Raw genomic sequence first — 21,447 nt, forward strand, 5'->3', positions numbered from 1 at the left:
GAGAACATCAACAAGGTAAAATAAAATGTCAAATCTCAAAATCTTGAGCTGTTAACAAGCAGAAATTACAATACTAATGATGCCTTTTGCACAGCAAAGCACAGAGAACACAGACAGCAGAATTAAATGGTATTTCAACATAAATCCGTTTTAACTAATACAGCCCTCATTGTCAAACTACAATAGCATGTTAGTGTATCAAATGCAAACTTCCATGTTGCCATTCCCCAGTAAATATTCCCACTGGAGCACATCAAGGTTAGAGAAACCATAGAAAACTGGTACTAATAAACTATTCCATGCAGTGGCTCAGAGCTGTAAGTGCTGGGATGTCATAAAGACAGGAGGATGTACTATTCCTCAACTAGTTTAATCTTGTGAATCATTGTGGTGGAGGCTTTGGGGTACCTTTGTCTACATGTATTAGCTTTCTTCTACAAAACCCCTTCTACTCGTACAGCAGGGTGTTCTGAAGCACACCTGAATGACCAAACGAAGAAGCAATGCACCTCCACAGCTTTACACTCATTGCTCACCTCATGTCGCTTGAAGAAGTCTGAGGATTCAAGAATGACATTAATTTCCTGCAGACGTTTGAGGTATTTTTTCTGGAGGAAGAAGAGAAAAAAAAAGCCAAAACAACCCATAAGCATTTCATTGAAAACTGAATAAAGGTAATCTATTTACAAGAGTCAATATAATTAAGAGACTATATTCATTTTAGGCTAGAAGTCCTTCAAAACAACAGGTTAATAATTTGAAAGTCAACCTGAAAATAGATTTCAAGCTTTCATAGTGAATTAACAGACTGGAGTTCATCTGCTGCATGTGTTACACCAAGCATATTTATCTGTCTGGATTTGGATGTCATGAGGCTTTCTGCAACTGTTGTTTTTTTCCTTAATAAAAAGTTTTCAAGGAATTAAAAATCTTTCAGTCCCCCAAAGTGAAAAGAAAGAAATCGTGTAAGAGAAACAAGGAGCCCCAACAATGGTGGGGGCAGATAGGGGATAGAAAGAATCAAGGCCTACTATATAAAGCTCTAGTGCAGATTTTATTTAACGCTGCCCTGAGCTACCAAGCACAGTCCTCCTGAAAGGCTAATCTGCCTTCATAATGGCTTCCACACTGCAGCAAAACATTACAGCATCCTTGCAAGTTCCAAAGACAAGAGATGTGTTATGCCATCTACCACATGCCTGCTGTGCTACCCATGAATTAGCACACAGGAATTACTCTTTGAGATGAGTTTCACACATGGGAGCACAGCTAGTCACCAATCTCACTTCCTGCCTCCACACTGGTTTTATCCTCTCCAGACTGAATTCCCAAATCACGGGTTTTCCTGCCAACATAATCCTTGCTTAGATATCACCCATCTAATTCATCTAACACACATGGCTGAAGCTGATGGCAAGCCAAAAGTTACTTAGTTTGAATGACATTTTGATAACATGAGGCATTTGGGGTCAACGCATGGCAAGAGCTGACAAAACTGGCCTCAGCCAACTTCTCACAACACACCAAGGCCCTATGTGCACCCCATCTCCTGAGAGCAACTGGAAGTCAAAACCACTTAACCCCTTAGCATTCTAGTTCCTCTTTCCTGTAGCAAAGAAAGCATGGCCCTAAAGCAAGAGCACTGGTCCAAGATCAGTGCACCTGAAGAGCTCAGACTCACCAGAATAGTTGTGTTGCCCTCAATGAATTCCACAAAAACCTGTAGAACTTGCTCCTGTGTCTTCGTAGTTTTGAAGTTTGTATTACATGTTCCATCCGCCTTCTGCACAAAACCACACACAGAGAGAGATTATTTATAGTGCACACATATCATTCCCCTCATCACTCAATCCCCTTGAACCAGCAACAGCTCAGCCCTTGCTAACCAGATGAAAGTAAGTAGCTGAAGAGGAAGAGAACAGATAAACCAAGCAAGACGAAGAGGAGATACAAAAAGTGATTGGATACTTTAAATGGCACTGACAGGTTATTTCCTGTTGAGTACAAGTGAAAAAAAAATAAACAATTCATGACATTACCACCTTGCAGGAGGGTTTTCTCACATCAGCACTAGCACTGCAAAGTTCAGTGGGGCAAACCACAGAGATGTCTTTGGTTGTACTCTTGTCTGGCTAGTGAAACCCTGGCTGAGGGTGTGAGGGAACATTTCCAAACCCAGTTTTACCAGTCTTTTTAGTTTGAGGGTTTCTTTTGGGTTTTGGTGAGGATTTTTTCATTGTTATTTGGGTTTTCTGTTGTTGTTGGGTTTTGTTGTTTGTTTTTTCAATGGGAAATCAAAGAATCACAGTTAGGAATCAGTTCCAAATATACCTTTGAACATATAATATGACCCAGAAGTCACAGAACAGAAATCTGTCGTAGACAGGAAAAACCTGGGATTCGCAATGCTAGCAGTGACAAAGCAGGTGGGTGAATTTTGGCAAAGGACAGTGCAGGCATGCTTGTTCCAAGTGTGCCCTGAAGAAATTCAGAATATTTTTGTGGTAGTGGTGAGATACAGTACAGAAACGTCCTGCTACTGAAAAAAACAAGTATTTTTATGTTCTGGAGCTACAACTACATAAGAGCAGTACATGAATTGGAAGTATCTGTAAACATAGAGTATACGAATATCCATGTCTCCAAGAGTATCTCTGTTGCTTCAAGAGACACGAATAAGAGATATGCATGTAAAATACAGCAATTACTACAGTTAGTAACAAAAATCCACTAAAAGCCTGCAGGATTATCAAACTGTTTTCCTCTCTATTGCTTAAGTCCAATCCCTCATTTTCATTGTGAGTAAATCAGCAGGTCATTAAAATAAGTTGTCTCCCACATGTTAAGTCACTGCACCAAAATGACAAATTCAAGTCCAGCCTCAGCAGGTGAAACGCTATTTAATCCACAGCTGAATTTGATTTCTAATGTACACAAGAAAAAAATTCAATAATGCAAAAACTCCAGATCTCTCATGGAAGAGCATTTTATTCCAAGGCTGTTGGACAGATAGAAGTGCGGCACGTCAGCCTGATGAGACATGCCAGTTATACCAGAGCAGTTCAGCCAGTAGGCAGTGAAAGTTAGAAGCCATCTGATCTGATGTGTGATAATACTCAACAGCACACAGAAATCTGGAATTTTCATCTCATATCTCTTCACTGGGGTAAGGCTGTTTTAAAAATAATTTCTCCCTATGCTGCAGATTATAGAGCAATGTCTGGAATAGCTGCTCGGTGTTCCCTTTCTAACTGTGTCTGGACAAACTAGTTACTTGCTTCCCTGTGGCTGACAAACTTTTCTGATTTTGCTCCTTTCCAGAGGTTGCCAAGAAACATAATTACTGCTGGTCTTTACTTGCTGTAAACAACAGCCAGAGTTGGAATGGCCCCACTTCAGTACTCTAAACCAGGGCTCTGCAACTGCTCTGGATGTACTTGATCCTCAGGAGGCACTTACCTGACCCACTCCTTGAAGTCATGCCTTTGCTAAGGACTCTACATATAGCAGAGTAGTCTGTCACACCGCACAGCTCGTGGGCCAGTTGCAACACTTCTCATTAGATGTGACAGAGACATGGCTCACCAGAGGGCAGGTGTCACAGCTCCACAGAATAGTGCTATCCATCTTAAACCATAGGGTCTTGCTCAGAGCCCTCCACAGACTTCCCTTAAAGGGCTCTGGGTTAATTCATGGATTCACAAAGATTTATGAATCAAATCTGATGTCCTCCTGGGAAAATGGCTATCCCTGATCTACAGCTAGAGGAATGGTACTCAAAGGAAAAAGTAACTTTCCAGTTACTGCACAGACATTCACTGACAGAATGGGAAGATGGAAATCCCAACTCTCAGCCCCAGGCATTAGCTTAGTATTATAGAGAAAATGTTTGTGATGCCTGGCCTTCAGAGAGCTTCTGCCAGAGAGGAAATGTGCACTTATAATCAGGCAGGTGCAAGATACTGAGCAACAGGTTCCAAATGCAGGGAAACCAAATGTCAAAATATTTTTGACAGGAGGAAAAGTGACAAATCCCATAAATGAACTTGACTTGATTTCAGAGATCCAGAAGCAAGGCAAGGAAAAGAAATGGATCAACCCAAAGAGAAAAGGTATCCCACTATTGCAGGAGTGCATATGGTGAATCAGACCTCATTTATCAGCAGCCAGGCTTATATGATTTCACTTTCCTTGCTTTTGCTTCTTACTCAAGGAGCCACAGGGCAGGAATGACCAAACCAAACATACCTTATCAGCTAACTCCAGGAGTTATCAGTCCAATCAGGGAGAACATCCCCTTACTCCCATCAACCACTAGCTGGCACCACTGACTCTCACAGGGTTTCCTACCAAAATGGGGATCCCTGCAGAATGGCTTTGCTTTTCTGCAAAAATACAGAACTGGATGTACAGTTCACTTTTGATGGAACAGTGTAGGGAGTTCCTGACTACGTGTATTGCCTGAACAATTCTGTTTCTGCCACCTTTTCTCCATCTAAAAAATTTTAAAAATGATACCTACATTTGTCATAACAGCCAGCACAGGGAGAGAGAGAAAGGGAGTGTGCTCCAAAGTACTTCCTGTGCCTAGTCAAGGATTAAGTATTCATGTTGTGCACAGTTACAGCAGTGTTCTACAGCGAAACACTGCACAGTCTGTGTGTCATACTGCTCCTGCCTCTGACAACCAACTAATTCACAAAGAACAAGGCAGGTTTTTCTGAAACTCCTCTGTTCTCCCTTAGCTCAGTCACTCTCCAGGACTCACATTTGTACATCTTGACTCACCAACTATCTTTCCAACAACATACATGAAAGGCCCCATGATCATCTGGGTTTCCAATTCCATTACACAGAAAAGCTCTGAGCAACCTGGTCTAGTGGAAGGTGTCCCTGCCCACAGCACAGGGGTTGGAACTACATGACCTTTACGGTCCATTCCAACCTAGCCATTCTAAATGCTAGAAAAGATAAGTAAGTAACAGGTAGGAAAGAAAATTGCCTAAAATCTCCTATTTGTGTCTCTTGAAGCAACAGGGATGCTCTTGGAAACATGGATATTCATATATTCTGTTTACAGACACCTCTAATTCATGTACTGCTCTTACGTACTTGTAGCTCCAGAAGCACATAAAAACAATTCTTTTTTCAGTAGCAGGACACTTCTGTACTGAATCTTACAGCTAGCACAAAAACAAAGACCTAAGTTGTATAGGAATAAAACTGGTACCTTGGTAACGACATCAGTTGGCTAAAGAGCAAGACAGGATCCCATGTTTTGGCTGGTCTGAAGCCAGACCATCTACTCATCTACCATCCAGACAGTTCCTGCATGAGGATGCCTGTGTCTAACAGCCAGGAGTGGGTGGCACAGCACACAGGGGGCCAGCACTGCATGAGCTGGAAGCCCCAGTTCCTGCACCACAGCAGGACAATCTGTGAATAAGGAAGGGAGAAGACACAAAGCAAAGGAGAGAAGAAAGAGGTTTAAAGAGCCTCTGTTCATCAGCATCACTGTCTTTTATACCTTATTTCTATGCACTTGAATAGTGAAATGGAAACAAAAGTAATCCAGGTTCTGGAGCAGTGCAGCTGACACACCTGAAGGATGGGATGCCATCCAGAGGGACATAAGCAGGCTCGAAGGTAGGTCCATGGGAGCCCCATGCAGTTTAAGTGCAAGGTGCTGCACCTGGGTGAGGGCAGCCCCCAGTATCAATCCAAGCTGGAGGACAAACAGATCAAGAGCAGCCCTGCTGAGAAGGACTTGCTGGTGGATGAAAGGCTGGACATGACCCAGCAATGGGCACTCACAGCCCAGAAAGCCAACTGTGCCTGGGCTGTATCCAAAGCAATGTGGGCAGCAGGGCAAGGGGAGGATTCTGCCCCTCTGTTCCTCTCTCATGGGACCTCACCTGCAGTGCTGCATCCAGCTCTGGGGTCCTCAGCACAGGAGGGACATGAACCTGTTGGAGCAAGTCCAGAGGAGGCCACCAAATTGATTAAAGGGATGGAAAACCTCTCCTATGAGGAAAGACTGAGCGAACTGGTTTTTTTCAGCCTGGAAAAGAAAAGGCTTTGGGGTCACCTAATTGTGGTTTTCCAGTACCTAAAAGGAGTCTAAAAGAAAGATGGAGAGGGATTTTTCAGAAGAGCAGGCAGTGACAGGACAAGAGATCCTTTAAAAGTGCGAGTAGGTTTAGAATAGGTATTAGAAAAAGATTCCTCACTGCAAATGGGGTGAGGCACTGGAACAGGTTGCCCAGAGAAGTTGTGGGTGCCCCATCCCTGGAATTGTTCAAGACCAGGTTGGATGGAGCTCTGAGCAACCTGGTCTAGTGGAAGGTGTCCCTACCCACAGCATGGGGGTTGGAACTACATGACCTTTAAGGTCCATTCCAACCCAGGCCATTCTGTAATTCTATAAAAGATAAGCAAGTAACGGGCGGGAAAGAAAATTGCCAAGGTTCTACTGTGGCCATAAGGTAATATCCTAGGAATGGTACAGGAGCACAAACTTATCCATCAAGCACAGCAGATGGACTTGGCTGATGGAGAGATTTCATTTTGGATTGTTCTGGCTTTATTCTGGCTCCATCTATACTGGATCTCATCATGTATTTAAAAGGAAAAGTGGTTTCCTTGATCTCAAGAGTATCTAAGCAAATGCTTTTAACATGCTTTGCCAATAAACATAACTGCAAGAAAACCACTTTACTGTGATTCACTTGGAATAAATATGTATAGTTCCTGGATAAAAAAAGTAATTGCATGCAGAGAGGGAGTTAATACTTCTGTTCTGAATTCTTCCTTACAACCATCTCATTTTCATTCTATCTGTACTGCGTACCTCTGGAGTCCTTCCTGTGAGGCCTCTGTAGTTGATTCAAGTATGGCTGATGTGCATTTGAAACTTAAATTCATTGACACTCTCTGTTACAATGAATGCTTCAAAACTGCAAGAGTGAACTCTGTGGTTTCAGTTAGTGCATTTCCACATAATCCTTTGGAAAAGCTGGCTATTAATGTGCACAAGCTTTTTGATTAATCAACACATCAAACAAAGTTCAGTCTCCAGGAATAGGCAGAGGTGAAACAATTACCTTAATTCCTTCAATCCTGAAGCCCAGGTTGGCACTAGAGCTGATGGTTTCTCTCCACTGCATGTACCGAGGTTTGGTGACAGCATGCTGGGCGTTCTCTTCAGCCGTGGGAGCAAGAGGATCCACTTCAATCATTTTCTTGTACATGTCCTTACGCAGCTTTGGTTTCTCTCGTGCCTTAGTCAACTCCTCCTCCAGGTATGTTCTGCAAACATCACATCCCAACACATCCTTAAGGACTTCCTCGACATTTGTTTTTACAGCTTACAAACTGGCCTCAGGAAAGTTAAGCCTTATCATTGCCCCAGTTTTGCATATGGGAAACCAAAGTACACAGAGCAATGACTGTGCAGGCATATTTAGTGAAACAACCCCAGGAATCAGGAAACTGTAGAAGAAAGAGATAGCAACACCTCAAGATGTCAGAGTAGGGAAAACCACAGGTCAGTCCTGAGCAAATGGTCAACTCTTTAAAGAAAAGATCCATACCAGCAACAACACATTCAAGCATTGGAAATGGGCTTTCACACTGCTATTTAGTCATCTGCATTGGGAGATGGAAATTTTACTTTGCAAGCCTTTCTGAATCACTGCATACACAAAGATTCAATGAACTGGCAGTGAATAAACCATGTCATTTCTTCCTATGCATTATCAGGCCATTGTAGAGTGAGAAAATTTGTCTTAAATCACCCCTGAAAATTTCTGGATGTGGGTGGTTTTTGAGGCTATAGATCAGTTAGTTTCCAGAATCTATGTACAAACTAGCAATAACAGGACATATTGTCCTGAGGTTGTTCAAGGTGACTGTGAGCATGACTACATCTCCCCCTTCCTTCAAACACAGAGAAAACACATTCTCTTTTATTTACCCTACCTGATCCCCATCTTGCAATCCATCACACTTGGCCCTTCAAAATCAGTAAGCAAGTCATCCAGCTGGATGTAGCTCTCGCCATCTCTCTCCACCACACCATGGAAGCAAGGGACGCAGGAGCGTAGTGGGTCTTTCATCAATCGCTCAAAACACTCCTTCTCATTCTCTGAGAAGCGTTTGAGAATCTTCCCACTATCAGCTGCCTTGAAACTCCCTACAAAAAGAAAATCAAACACTTGCTGACAAGATTGACAAGCAAAAAAGAAAAACCCCTTCCCCCACCATTCCAACTTCATCTATCACAGTCTCATGGCAGCAGTTAAAGATTTCCCCCGAAGAGAAGAGATAAGATGCTTTTCATAAAAAATAGAACACACAGGACAAACAGTTGTTCACAGTGAAAGTCCATTTGGATACATTCCCATGTCAGAATTTACAGCTTTAAGGAATGCAGTTGCTTCAGGCCATTGGGCTGTTATGGTTTTTTTCCATGCTAGTCTTTGCTAGGTTATTAAACAGTACTATACTTACTAAAATGCACAGGAAGAAGCCACAAGCCAGAATTCATTAATCCTCTGACAGGCTATTTTAAAGCTACCTAACACTGCCAATGCCGGCTTTGTCCCTAATCCTCACTCAAGGTATATACACCTGCTGAGTGTGTCTGGACAGAGGCAGTGCAATCAGTGATAGTTAAACAGCCAGAACCAGCCAGAAGCCAAGAACTGCCCCTTCCACACACACACAGACACACACACATGCTGTGACTGCGCCTGCGTCTGCCTGCAGGGACTGCCTCTTCTCTGGAAACCTGCTAATCTGCTAATGCCCTGCAGGTACAGTCTGGAGGGCAACAGCGCTTTTTACAGCCCTGGGTCTGAATGGTATCCAGGATAAATAACATCTGCAGAGGCCACAATTAGTAGTAATCAGCCTCCACCTGTCCAGAGTTTCCAAATGCTCTCCTGTCCTGCAACCTGCCAGACCGCATCTGAGGTAAGTACACGTTTCATTCAGAGGCACCCTTTAATCTGCACAAAATAAAGTGGGCACCAAAGTAGGAGCCTCATTAATCCCAGGGATAACACTCAGCCTTTGCCACAGCAGGATCTTTCAGCCACTGCAAACTGGTTCTTCTCTGACAAATCCCAGAACAGGCACTGCCTCAGCAAAAGGGCAAGGCTGGTAACAGCCCAGGTTCTAGTTCAGAAAAAAACTGTCGTATCAGAGAAGAACAGCTGCAGAAAGGATGGAGTAAACCCAACCACAGAACACTGCTAAAAGGAAACTGGAACAATATCTCTCCTAATCAGCTTCTAGTAAACTCTTTACCCTCCTCTTCCACCCTACCAAGAGTCTCCAGAAGGGTTATGATTACATGACCAGTGCATCACTCCACACAGATGAAGCCAGCTCCACACATCTGTGACAAAAACTACACTAAGACTGGGTCATCTTGGCACTTCATGTGATACAAATCAGACCCAACAACAACACCAAATGCAAAATGCAGCTACACAGTTTCTAGGGCTCAGTAAATTTCTCAGCACAGCTTTGAAGTGCACCATATTAGGGCATTAGCATACAGAGAGGTGGGTTCATGTACTGCATTACAGCACGATGCAGCGTAGGTGCCTGCCCACATGTGTACTAATAAAACCCCACCAGCACTGCACAGGAATTATATCAAGCACGAGAGACACAAACCTGACGACTTCTCATTGTTGTTTTTTTTTGCCTTACAAATGAAACTAAGCCTACATCAGGAGAACACCTACCAATTTTTATAGACACAAAACTAGAACCAACCAAGCTGTTCCTTGTACTCGTACAGTGAACAATGAGAGAGTCACAATGCAAACACCTGGTCAGGAAGGCAATTTTCCCATTTGTTTTCCACCCAAGGACCTACATTCAGATGAGGAGTTTGGAGTAGTATTAGAAACACTGTCTTTTCTAGGGCTGAAGCACATACAGGCATGGACTCTAATCCTTCCCCCTAGAGAACTTACTACTGGCTACTCAGTCAGGAAAAATTATCCCATACCACAACCAACAGCATCAGAAAGATTAGGGCTTTAGCTCCCCAACCTCTTGTTTCCCTCCAACAAGTATTTTACACATATCACCTTACAAGCCCAGCCCTTCTCCAGAGTCTGACCACCTGCTTCCCTGCTCATCTCATTATTCAGGTGTATCACTCCCACCTCCCTATCCACATCACAACTGAAATACATTTTAGGTCACAGGTTTGTGTGATATTGCCTGCTTCCTTTTTACCTGAAGGAAGGAAACAGAGAAAGACTGTTCTCCTTACTGCAGTCATCCTCATTCGAGAAACAAACACATTGAAGACACTCCTCTCACCTGTGTGCCCAGCCAGCTGCACCCATGAGTAACGTTTCTTGAAGGGGCTGATGACTGGTAAGTTAACCATGGTTTTAATTGTATGCCATGCCTTTTTCTGGAAAAGAAAAGAAATCTTAAGTTGGGCAAAAGCTGAAACCCTGACATGCCACAAACGTATTACATAGCTTTGTGCACATTGAATTGCTCCTCACTAATGTGTAAGTGCTCAAAGGTGGAACCACAAAGCAAACACTATCATCATTGTTGGAAAAATATGCACACAAACCCAAGAATGGACAAATAAAGATAACGCCCTGCCATGCACAAGAAAGCTGCCTATAAGGAGGAAAAAAAAGTCACTGCACGTCACAGCTCTGCCCTTAGCCACACCTCGCCCTCTGTGTGTGAGTCACGCAGTATGTGGACAGCAGATACTGAATGAACACACACATGCACACATACGCACATTTAAGTTTCCATGAGACATGCACATAAGCTGCTTGTCATGGTCAGCAACACTTCCTTTCCCAGAGAACTTCAGCATCGCCTCATGATTAACAGCTTTCCCTGAATCAGCAGGTAAATCTTACTGTGACACATGCGTAGAAAGCACATCTCTGGCTGGACACAGAGCTCACCCAGGTCCCTCAGCACCCATTGACAGCATGCTGTACAATCTACTCCAGGTTCATCAGTTTTCCTACTCCCTCCCCTCTTTCCCAATCCTGTTACTTTTTAACAAAGCTGGGCATTGCTCTGGCAACCTTTGGCTGCAGCTGCCTGGGTACCAATGCAGGCAGACAGGGAAACAGAACAGCTGCTCACAAAGAGCAGCTGAGCGATCCGTCCCAAAGGCAGGAAAAGAAAAAAAAAAAAGTAGAAAGTGAAAAAGTCTCATGCTCTGGAACTGAAACCCAGGTGGAAGAGAACCACAGCCCACCAATGTTCATGCCACACTTGGAGAGAACCCAAAGTGCTTTACAAACAAGAAGGGAAGGCTCAGTTTCTTCTATCACTAGAACACAACACGCTGCTGCAGAAGAAAAATGGAGCTGCATTATACTTATGGCATGACAGTTTAGTGCTAAGGGGGTTTTGTTGAGATCAAGTCTCTCTGGGGATTAGGCTGCAGTTACAGAAGGGTTTACCAATGGCCCAGCTGGAAATCACCAAAATCAATGGGAGGCATTAACGTCACTGAAAACAAGTTTAGGTGCTTGCTCATCAACTGAAAAATACACATCCAAAACAACTGTGTCTTTTCTAGCAATCTTCTGTGTCTTCTCAATATCCAATATTGATCTGAAGATTTAGGTGCTTATGATACCTAATTTTTATTGTCTTCTACACTCTAAGTAAAAAACAGAAAATGTGAAGTTGCAGGCAATGATACACAGGCAAAGTATTGCTCTCCAGATCACTCTCTGACCTGGCCATGTCCCTCAAACTTATTAACTTACACCACATTTCTTATAAGGTACCCTTTATCAACACTGGTGCCCATGTGAAGGCAAAACCCTCCAGTTATCTTAGAATGTATAGAAGAGGGTATATGAACCCACAGATACAAATGACTTTTTTAACGATTTGCCTTCACAGGAAAGTTTCAAGTTATGCTTCAAATTAAACTGATAAAACAACATAATTGCCATAAGATCATACTTACTCTGAAATGAGACTGCTTCTACTTATCTAACTTTGATTTTTAATGGAGTTCAAGCTGAAATTAAGTCACTCTTTGTCACATATGTGCCCCATGCAGCAATGATACTTTTGAAAACATACTATGCCAGTGAGAGGAAGCATCCAGAGAAAATCCTGCATGTTTGAGAATTATGAAGACTCGGTTAGACTTACTAAAACTCCACAGATGTTACTAGCTCTAGCTAAACTCCAATTTTATAACTAACTTCTGCAGGTTCATATGCTATATTACTTGGATTTCATATTTCTTATAATCTGTCTTAAGCTGTTCCGAACTGCAGCCTTGCAGTGCTGAACAGTGACTTGTGTCTATTGCAGACCCAGCTGCTGTTCTGTGAGGATGAGAGAGACTCTTGTACACCACTTAAACATGTCCATAGCCTCCTTCTGGAGCAAAGTGCAATGTAAATACTGTTCTGCAAGTAGCAAAGAAATTATTTTTGTATAGTTTATTTGTCAGACTTCACTGATAGCAGAAGTTCTTCAGTCTACTCTGCTGTTTCTACTTCAGAAGGTCAGAGCCCTAAGTTACTTAAACGATAGTTTTTAAAAAAACATCGTTATGAAGTAAAATTACCTCTCTGAATGTAGCTCCTGCCAAAGATTTAGTTTTTTAAGATTCCAGATCAGTTTTCAGGGCAACACTGCTTTTTCCCCATCTCTTAATCAAAAGTCAACATTGCTCTAGAACTCTGCCATAAAGACACCACACACATCATAATGTTCCACTCCTAACAAAGTGCATCCTGTCTCCCAATGACTTGTCATACTGCTGTATGCATGCACAACAAGAAGCACAGATTTTCAACGAATGCACATCAACTGTCAATGCAACATCACACTCCAGGGGCTCTCCTGCCTCCTGCCTCCCACCTAACGCTAAGAAACTGAAGCTTTTATTTGTATTGTGGGTGTGAAGGAGAGACAATGGGCCAAATTCAGCCCTAGCTCAAGTGGACTTTGGCTGCATAGGTTACGGATGCCTTGGATGTTTAAGTTACTCATCCAATAAATAGACACTGACAATTTTTATTTACCTTATCTACTTTTAAATAATCTCTTCACAAGCCTCTCCTCCCCCTCAAAATAGAGATAGCAGAAGGCTCAAGCTAGGAGGGAAAGGATTGCCTTCAGACCCGTCTTGTGGGGAGTGTTGCCATCAGCAGGGGTAAAGTAGTTTCACTTTCCTCTACCTCAATTTCTGGTCTCCCAGCTCACTCAACCCAGGGTACAAATTGCCAGGATGTAAGCAGGGCTGCATGCTGGTAGAGCAGTGGTGTGAGTGGGAAGATGAAAACTTTGTGTGCTTGCTGTAGGAGGAATCATTCTCACTTCTATTTCTAAAGCAAGATCTCTTCTTCTTTGTTAGCAATGGCATTATGTGCTTTTCAAATCACTGCTTTATGCTGCAATGTCAAAGAGGGCTTCTACCACTGCCCATTTGTATTTGCAGCCTCTGTCCCTGTTTCTTCTAGATCTCTGTTTCTTCAGTCTTTCTTGAATTTTTGTTCTGCCTGGGTTTCTCCAAGACCTCATTTCTTCTAGATTGCCAGGAGAAACTCAGGTATCTCTGTATTTTATCTGCATACAAGATTGTCTGAATCAGATCCTCTTGACATCACTGATGCTGTTTTATATGCCTCAATATGCTCAAGATTTTCCAACAATAAGAAGAGAGGCATTCCAAAAGAGTCAAGAAGTAAACACGAAAAGTATTAACATTCTTAGACTCAGCATGTAAGTTACTCAGCGTGAACTTTAACTGACACATGATGAAAACCCCCCTGAGCAATAAAAGGTGTGGGGAACTAAAGAGGGAAAAGCAAGTTTTCTGCCAATGGGGCAGGCCATGTGACAGTCTGTGCCATGGCAAGTGTGTGTCCCTGGAAGCCAATGGACAAAATTTCAGGGAAGACAATGCAAGAAGCAATTCATGCAATGCAGCCACAGTGCATGTAAAGGAACTGTGGTTTGGTATCTGATCTGCTACCTGGATTACTCTCTTGACGCACTTTCCTAAATTTGAAGCACAGCCCTGAAGAGAAACACAAATCCATGCAACAGATGTGGAGACCTGCTGTGTGCATATGCAGACAAGGTGCTGGCCAGGTGAGGTATTCCCAGCCTATTCAACCCTGGATAACGGTGGCTGCTGCCACCATGTCTATCCATTACGGAGGAGCAAAGAGCAGCAGTAACCGAGCACCACTAGTTTGTGTGAGCCCAGCTTTCTCCAGGCCTTTTCTCATGATAAGCATGCAACTGCACACATGACCAGTGTGCAGAGGCACAGCCATGATAAGCCTGCACAAATACACCAAAGACTTGCCTGGTGAAAATCCACTGAACTCTCTGGGAGGTGTTTCATCCATTTCAAGGAGTTTGGGCTCAGTTCTCACTGTCCCCAAGAAAAAATCTCCAGGAACTACCAGGCTTTCCTGAAACCCTCCCATCACTTCAGGACAGGGGCTGTAACATCCTAATAGGCAAGCTCACTGAAGAGATTAGTGCAAACTCCCTGAATTGGATAGGGGTTTTTTAGTTACTGTTGTTGTTTTACAGGCAGTACAGAACAGCTAGCATCTCTCTGAGCACATGCTGAATCCCTCAGGAACAGGAGAGCCGCTCTAATTCCTAAAGGCAAGTGCAGATAGGGACCTGAACCTTCCTCTGCTGTTCTGTGGAAAAACAAATAAAATCTCTCACTTATTTAAGGGTAAAAAGAAAACAATAATATCTCAGTTCTGGGAATGTCTGAAACACATGTAACTATCCTCAGGTGAGAAATGACAAACAGGTAACATACATAAGAATTTGTTTCACTTAGGACTTCTCAGCAATTACAATAATTAAAAACATCAGTCACATCTAAATTAGGAAGCGTTGGTGGCAGGAGGAATAAGAAAAAACTTTCCATCAGAAAAATGAAGTAATTCAGCTTTCATAATTTTAGCACATTACTTGAAACTATGAGTTAAAGAACAAAAGAACACTAAAATTCAATGTAAATCAACAGGTTCTTTAAAAACCTGTTTTTAAAATCGATGGAATCCATGATTTCATCAGCAGCAGAGTGGAGGCACAGTTTCTTGCCTGAGCTGGTAAATCATCATGGAAGTTCTGCTAGGTATTGTAAACAATGACCCTTGAATCCTTTTATCAGATAAATTTCAGCCGTTTCTTTATCGAAGATCCTGGTGTCTTTCTTTTTTTTTCTTCTTCTTTTTTTTTTTTTTTTTTTTTTTTTTTTTTTTTTTTTTTTGGTGCACTAGTGCAAAGCCTACACAAGAAAGCTATTATGACAGCAAGAAACATAAGGATAATGAGAAATTTTTTTAGTAAGCTTTTTTTTTTTCCTAAAAGGCTTTAAGAAAGAGTACTTAATTGTCAGTCATCATTATCTACTGTTCTCCTAAAGTCTTTACATCATTTAGGCTAAATTCTACCACTCTGGGACATGGGGGCTGATATCTGATCTGTAATGCTGGTTGCCACTGCCTACTCAGTGTCTCACCAACTCCTAGAAGGAGCAAAGTTCCTCCACAGGGACTTGTAAGGAGTACAGAAAACTAATTATCAAAAAGTTACTATGTGCATTTCAAAACAATCCTGTAACAGCCATGTGCCCAAATTGCAGAAGCACTGAGCAACCCCAGGAGCACTAAGCAACTCCTTGCCCAGGGATCTTGGCCAACACGGTGAGCAGCAGGAACATGAGGTGGTGATGAGAATTGGTCTCTTTTGGGGCACAGTAACCACAGCAATAGTGTCTGGAAAAGGAAAAAGTGTCTGGGAACTCATCAGTCAATAGCAGGAACTGCCTTCTATGAGCAGACCCAAAAATAACACTAAGAATTACTAAACTGGGTATAAGTGATGACTTATCTAGGCACAGTATTAGTCATTCTCCAGTGGCTCACCTTTCTGCTGGGTTGGCTTTTTTGTCCCTCTTCTCTTCTTTCCTGGTAACACACTAGTATTCATATTACTCTGAGTGACACAACAAATCCTCATGAGGTCTACAATATCACTCACGCAGATGTCTTGAGTATCAGTGTGAGCAGCTGGTCACTTTCTGTTCACAACTGTTTCTTTTAAACTCTGTATCTTTTACAGTTTTATTACTGCTTCACAGAATGGGTAAAGTTGGAAGGGACCACAGTGGGTCATTTGGTCCAGCCTCCCTGCTCAAGCAGAGTCATTCTAGAGTACATGGCAGAGCATTGCATGCAGATGGTTCTGGACTATCTGCAGTGAGGAAGACTCCACAATCTCTCTGGGCAACGTGTTCCAGTGCTTGGTAACCTACAGAAGTTCTGTCTCTTATTCAGGTGGAACTTCCCATGCATCAGTTTGTGCCCACTGCCCTTTGTCCTGTTGATTGACACCACCACACAGAGCCTGGCTCCATCCTTTGACCCTCCCTTGAGACACTGATAGACAATGATGAGGTCCCCTGTCAGTTTTCTCAAGGCTAAACAGGCCCAGCTCCCTCAGCCTTTCCTTGTAAGAGTTGCTCCAGTCTCCTAATTCTCTTCACAGCCCTTCCCTGGACCTGCTCCAGAAGCTCTATGACTCTCTTGTACTGAGGAGCACAAATGCAGCTTCAAAAGGCCTAAGTAGAAGGGCCAAATCACTTCCCTAGACCTGCTGGCAGTGCTCTTCCTAGTGCATTCCAGAAAACCATTGGCCTTCTCAGCCTCCAGTTTTATTTTTTATAGTATATACACTTAATTAAAATGTTTTTTAAAACCTCTGAGTTAACTTTATCTACAAAATCCTTGACTGCTTTATTTACCATAGTTTATTAAAACTGAAATCAGTTTAAAAGCTAATTTGTTTTTCTAATTATTTATGCCATTTTATTCAATTATTTAAATAATTTAGAAAATGAAATTAATGTATATTTGTTCTCTGCTTTCATTAGCGTTTGCTACTTTATTTGATTTGGCTTAGACCTGACATATTGGACCTACACGGGTAAAGAATTTAAATGTAAGTCTAAAGCTATTAATCATATTATTTTAATGTACTAAATCTAGCCCAAACAAAACTTTGTTTTCATCTGTTTCAACGCAGTCAATACCTACTATACTACTATAAAAAGCTTCCATAAGAAATAATTTTGAGCAAATCACAAGCAAGAAAATTACTGGCCTAATTTAATTACTGTGTAATTAGATATGCTTTTCTCTCTGTGTGAATGTAGTCAATAATAACAGTACTATAATTACAACCTACTGAAAAAATAATCATACAACATTTAAGCAAAGTATCTACTGCTTTGTCAAAATCACAATGCTCTATCAAGACAAGTTGTTATCAGCACAGTTTCGCCCAAATCAAAGACTTTTCCATGGGTGCAGCTTCCCAGCACCACGGAAATAACCAGCTTCAATAGTTATTACAGATTTCATTTTTACAAGGAGTACAGCTCTGGGACAGTTCACCATATGGTTTCACCTCATGGAGAGCTGAGGATTTGAGTGATGTTATATAAGAAAAAAATAATTTTTAAAAGATAGTGAGAGTTGCTGAGCAACACAGTATCTTTCCGGTTACAGTCACAAAATTTGCCTATCAAGGGATTCTGGTTTTGAGTTCTTTCAGTTTGAGGCTTAGTGTAGCTGTCTTTGCAGATCTGAAACGGGCTGGCAGTCATTTTGCCCAGATCCAGATCCTGAACCACCTAACATTTTTATGCCAAATGTAAGCAAATCTTAATTATCCTGGGTGTTTCTTTTAGTAATAGATACAGATATATACATATACATTCATGCATGCTTTTAAAATACCTAAAGCAGATAGTAAAAGCCTTTGATTGCAGATGATCAAAATTCCATTTTTTTTTTTTTTAATAATTATCCAGACTATAACAAGTCCTATGCTTGGGATCATCTGGTATTTGAAAAAAACTTAGAACACCTAACAAGACATGGAGCAAGTGAGGCATACATGACATTTTTACTGTATTTGTTAGGAGAAATAGAACTTAAATATCCACAAAGGTTTTGTGTAGGGAAGCAAGGTGCAATAATTTCCCATAGCTAAAACAAAAATGCCCCAAATAATAACAACAAATGCCTGAATTTGTCATAGAAGGCACTTTATACTTTCAGCAGCCAGTTCCTGTGCTCTTGCCCCTTATTAAAGGTTCCTGGAATCCTCAAGCTCAGGAGATTCCTGCTGCCAAGTATACTACCCACTTGGCTGAATCAGACATGAATCACAAATCAAGACAAAGATCTCAATGGGTGGGAGGTGAAAGAGCAAGTTAAGAAGGAGAATGCTCCCCAAACATATGTGAGTGAACCCTCACACAAACCTTTATCACCGAGCTTCTGAGTGCAACACTTAATTCAGCTCCCAAGATAGGGTAAGGCTCCTACAGCAACTCAGCCCCATTATTACCACATTTCACCTTTTCTTGGTCCTGGGCAGGAAACAGGTTCCTGAAGCATCACACAGGAGTCCACACAGGAGTCAGTGTTTATGGCTAGACAAAAAGCTATTTGGGGCTGAATGTTGCACTGTGATAACTGACATCTGGTCCAGAGTCCGGAGCTACGAGCATCAGCTTCAGAAAGTCTGTGCCCTGACATGCAACAGCATCATTCTTCACACTGAGGTTTCTGCCAATCAATGCCAGCTGATAATCTGGCCAAATCGCAGCAAATGGCCTTATGCCAGGGCAATTGTGTCATTTCAAAGGCCGTCAGCTGTTGCTCAAGGAATACAGTGTAACCACATCCATGGTCAAGGATATCCCTGAGCCATCTCCACATGCTGGATGCCTTGGTAGCCCTGACCATCCCTGTATCTAAGTCCCCAAGGGAACTTAACACTCCCTGCTTTGTCGCACAGTTGATCTTCCCATGATGTACGAGTGCCAGCTGGAGCTGTAAGACTGATAACCAACAGCAAGGGAGAACATGCACTCCTAAAGAGCAGCAGTTTGAAATGCTACACAAGCAGCCTCCTGATCAGCACCTCTCATCAGACTGCCAGGCAAACTGTGAACACACCTTCATCTCTCCCTCCCTCTCTTTCACCCTCCAGCCTCCAAACCTTAGAGGAGAAACAGTGCTCAGCCTGTTCTTAGCCCTTGATGTTTCTGGCTTTGCACTCAGCCATGGGTGAGGGCCACAGCTGCTCAACCAGCACTTGGCAGGTGTATCCTCTGACTGCAGGGTTTCCATTTCCTGTTTGTGCTGCACTCACGATGGGCTGGGCTACATCTTCAGAGTCATGAGAAACACTTAATGCAATAAGCAGAAACAGCACTGCAAGTCAGAAGCCTTGGGTTCCTGTGTTTTCTCCCCTGTGGTGCCTCAGTGTGCAGTGAGATACACACATAATTTGATTTTGCTACTCTTTAGGACACTTGGTAAGCTTGCTGGGTGTTCATTATGTCTGGACTAAAGGAAGAAGTCAAGATAAGACAAATGGATGGTCGGTATTAGACTCAATTACTAGAAGCACAAAATCCCATGTCCCACTCCATAGCTGGATTCTATTTGGCACTCCAGGAGCAGTTCCCCTCCAAATCAGAGGAAAATGGACTACAAAGAAGCAAAAGCCTTGCTTGCCTTCCTGCAAACAGCATCAAGAGCCACAGTCTGCTGACTATTCTGCAGGAATCCATGTTGGCATTTTGTTTCTGGTTATGACCAATTGAAGTATCTACAACCTCTACATTATTCCCAGCCCAAAAGACAAAATAATAAAGTAATTAGATGGCTTCAAAGGTGCATTGTCACAAGGGTTTCCTTCCTTTATCTCACAGATATGTTGTAAAAGCTGATACTGTTGACTGAAAGACAGATTTTACTTCAACAAGAATAAACATTTTCTGTTCTATGGGATACTAAACTGTCTGCCTTCCATAGCACGCATTAAACATGGCCATTATCCCTACTTTCACAGCTTGTGGCCTGCTTGGAAAGATGCTGGTTCTCTAACAGGATGGAGCTCTGCCACCTGTCCCTACTGAGCACAGGAAAGCTGAACTAACAACATTCTGCCCCATCAGGGTTCTGCCAGAACATCGGTCTTGCTGGAAACTGAAATGTTACTATCCAAAAAGTAAATGGAAAGTTCCTCACTATAGGAAAGTTGACTCACAGCCCAAACATTCAAGATTTATTCAGGCTGTCCATCACCCAGAACAGATATGTGGTAAATCAAACATCGCTTCAGCAGATGGTGTGGCAGAAGGAAAGAAATCTTTCTTAACCTCCAAAACAACTGCAGTTTAAATCTTCAGAAACAGTCTTAGCAATTTGACAATTCTCTGCTCGTCTTCCACATCTCATGGGTCACTGACTGACATCTCCAGTCATGAGACAGGGATATCTAAAAAGGCAACACTCTACATGATAAAATAGACCAAACATCCTATCCTATCACAATTATCAGTTCCAAGTCAGATAAGTATTTGGAAATACTTAAAACCCAAACAGATGCACATTTCTCTGTTCACAGACCAATAAACAGGTTTAGCCTAAAAGATAATCACAACTGGTAAGGCGCAAATGTGTCATTTGTGAACCGTGCATGACCTCAAATCCAAATGTACTACAAGTGCCAATCCGTTTATATCAGGTGTGGTTTCTGTGTAACATCAAGAGAAGCTGTGCTCTGGCAAGAAGCCAGGAAACAACTTCAAGAAGCTAATCTCCCCTGAGTGAACTTGGGAAGGAAGCTGAGCATGTGCTTCATTTTATTTGCAATGGTGATGTAGTCTGTTACCTGGAGACACAGCTCTATCCCGCCTGCCCAGCAGTCCAGGCCTAGGCTCACCACCACTTTTAACACCCAGGGACTCAGAGGCCACAGCAGAATCTCCAGACTGAACAGACAAAAAGAAATAAAGAACTTCTACTGCTTATCCTTTCTTACACTTCCCTATTTGCCAGAAACTACTACCATCAACAGGAATTGTAAACCTATTTTCTACTAATTGGTCAATGACACCTCTCTTACTGTCCCCAGCAGTTCGGGTTAGTGGACACGTTGAAAGCTGACCCTGCTCTCAACACATCCTCATGTAATGGCCCCAGAAGCTGCATCCCACACAACTTTGAGATTCTGCCTGAAAGAAATGTAACAGTGGAAGTATTATTAAGTATTACTAATTATTGTACCGTAATTAATTTTTTCTATAGGAAAGGATAAGAAACACAAGGACAGAATTAAGGTTGCTGCATGTATGTATCTACAGAGAGGTTACTGACAAGTATTGATTTTTAAAATGTTTTTACATAACTTTTCTGACATCCTAAACTTCAGAGACACACTTGAGAAATATCTGAGCAAATTTCACTGTTTCAATATGGAATCTAAGTCCAAATATGTGCCCTTTCTCTGCTCCAGTTCCCACAACCGCAGGTTGTAACAACTCTCCTTCAGAAC

The 21,447-nt window shown here is 42.2% G+C and overlaps 1 protein-coding gene across 2 annotated transcripts in view; it reads right to left on the bottom strand.

Moving 5' to 3' along the window:
• The window catches only part of ITPKA (inositol-trisphosphate 3-kinase A), a 39,079-nt gene that overhangs the window by 4,514 nt on the left and 13,118 nt on the right, over nucleotides 1–21,447 (bottom strand). For both annotated transcript variants that reach the window (XM_083864102.1, XM_083864101.1), the window contains 5 exons: nucleotides 10,348–10,444; nucleotides 7,981–8,194; nucleotides 7,104–7,308; nucleotides 1,682–1,783; nucleotides 537–608 (listed from right to left, as the gene is read on the bottom strand). In XM_083864102.1, coding sequence (XP_083720228.1) covers nucleotides 537–608; nucleotides 1,682–1,783; nucleotides 7,104–7,308; nucleotides 7,981–8,194; nucleotides 10,348–10,444 — 690 coding nt within the window. The remainder of the gene's footprint in view (nucleotides 1–536; nucleotides 609–1,681; nucleotides 1,784–7,103; nucleotides 7,309–7,980; nucleotides 8,195–10,347; nucleotides 10,445–21,447) is intronic.

Source organism: Zosterops lateralis (genome assembly GCF_965231275.1).
Source record: "Zosterops lateralis genome assembly, chromosome: 6".
Classification (NCBI taxonomy): Eukaryota; Metazoa; Chordata; class Aves; order Passeriformes; family Zosteropidae; genus Zosterops; species Zosterops lateralis.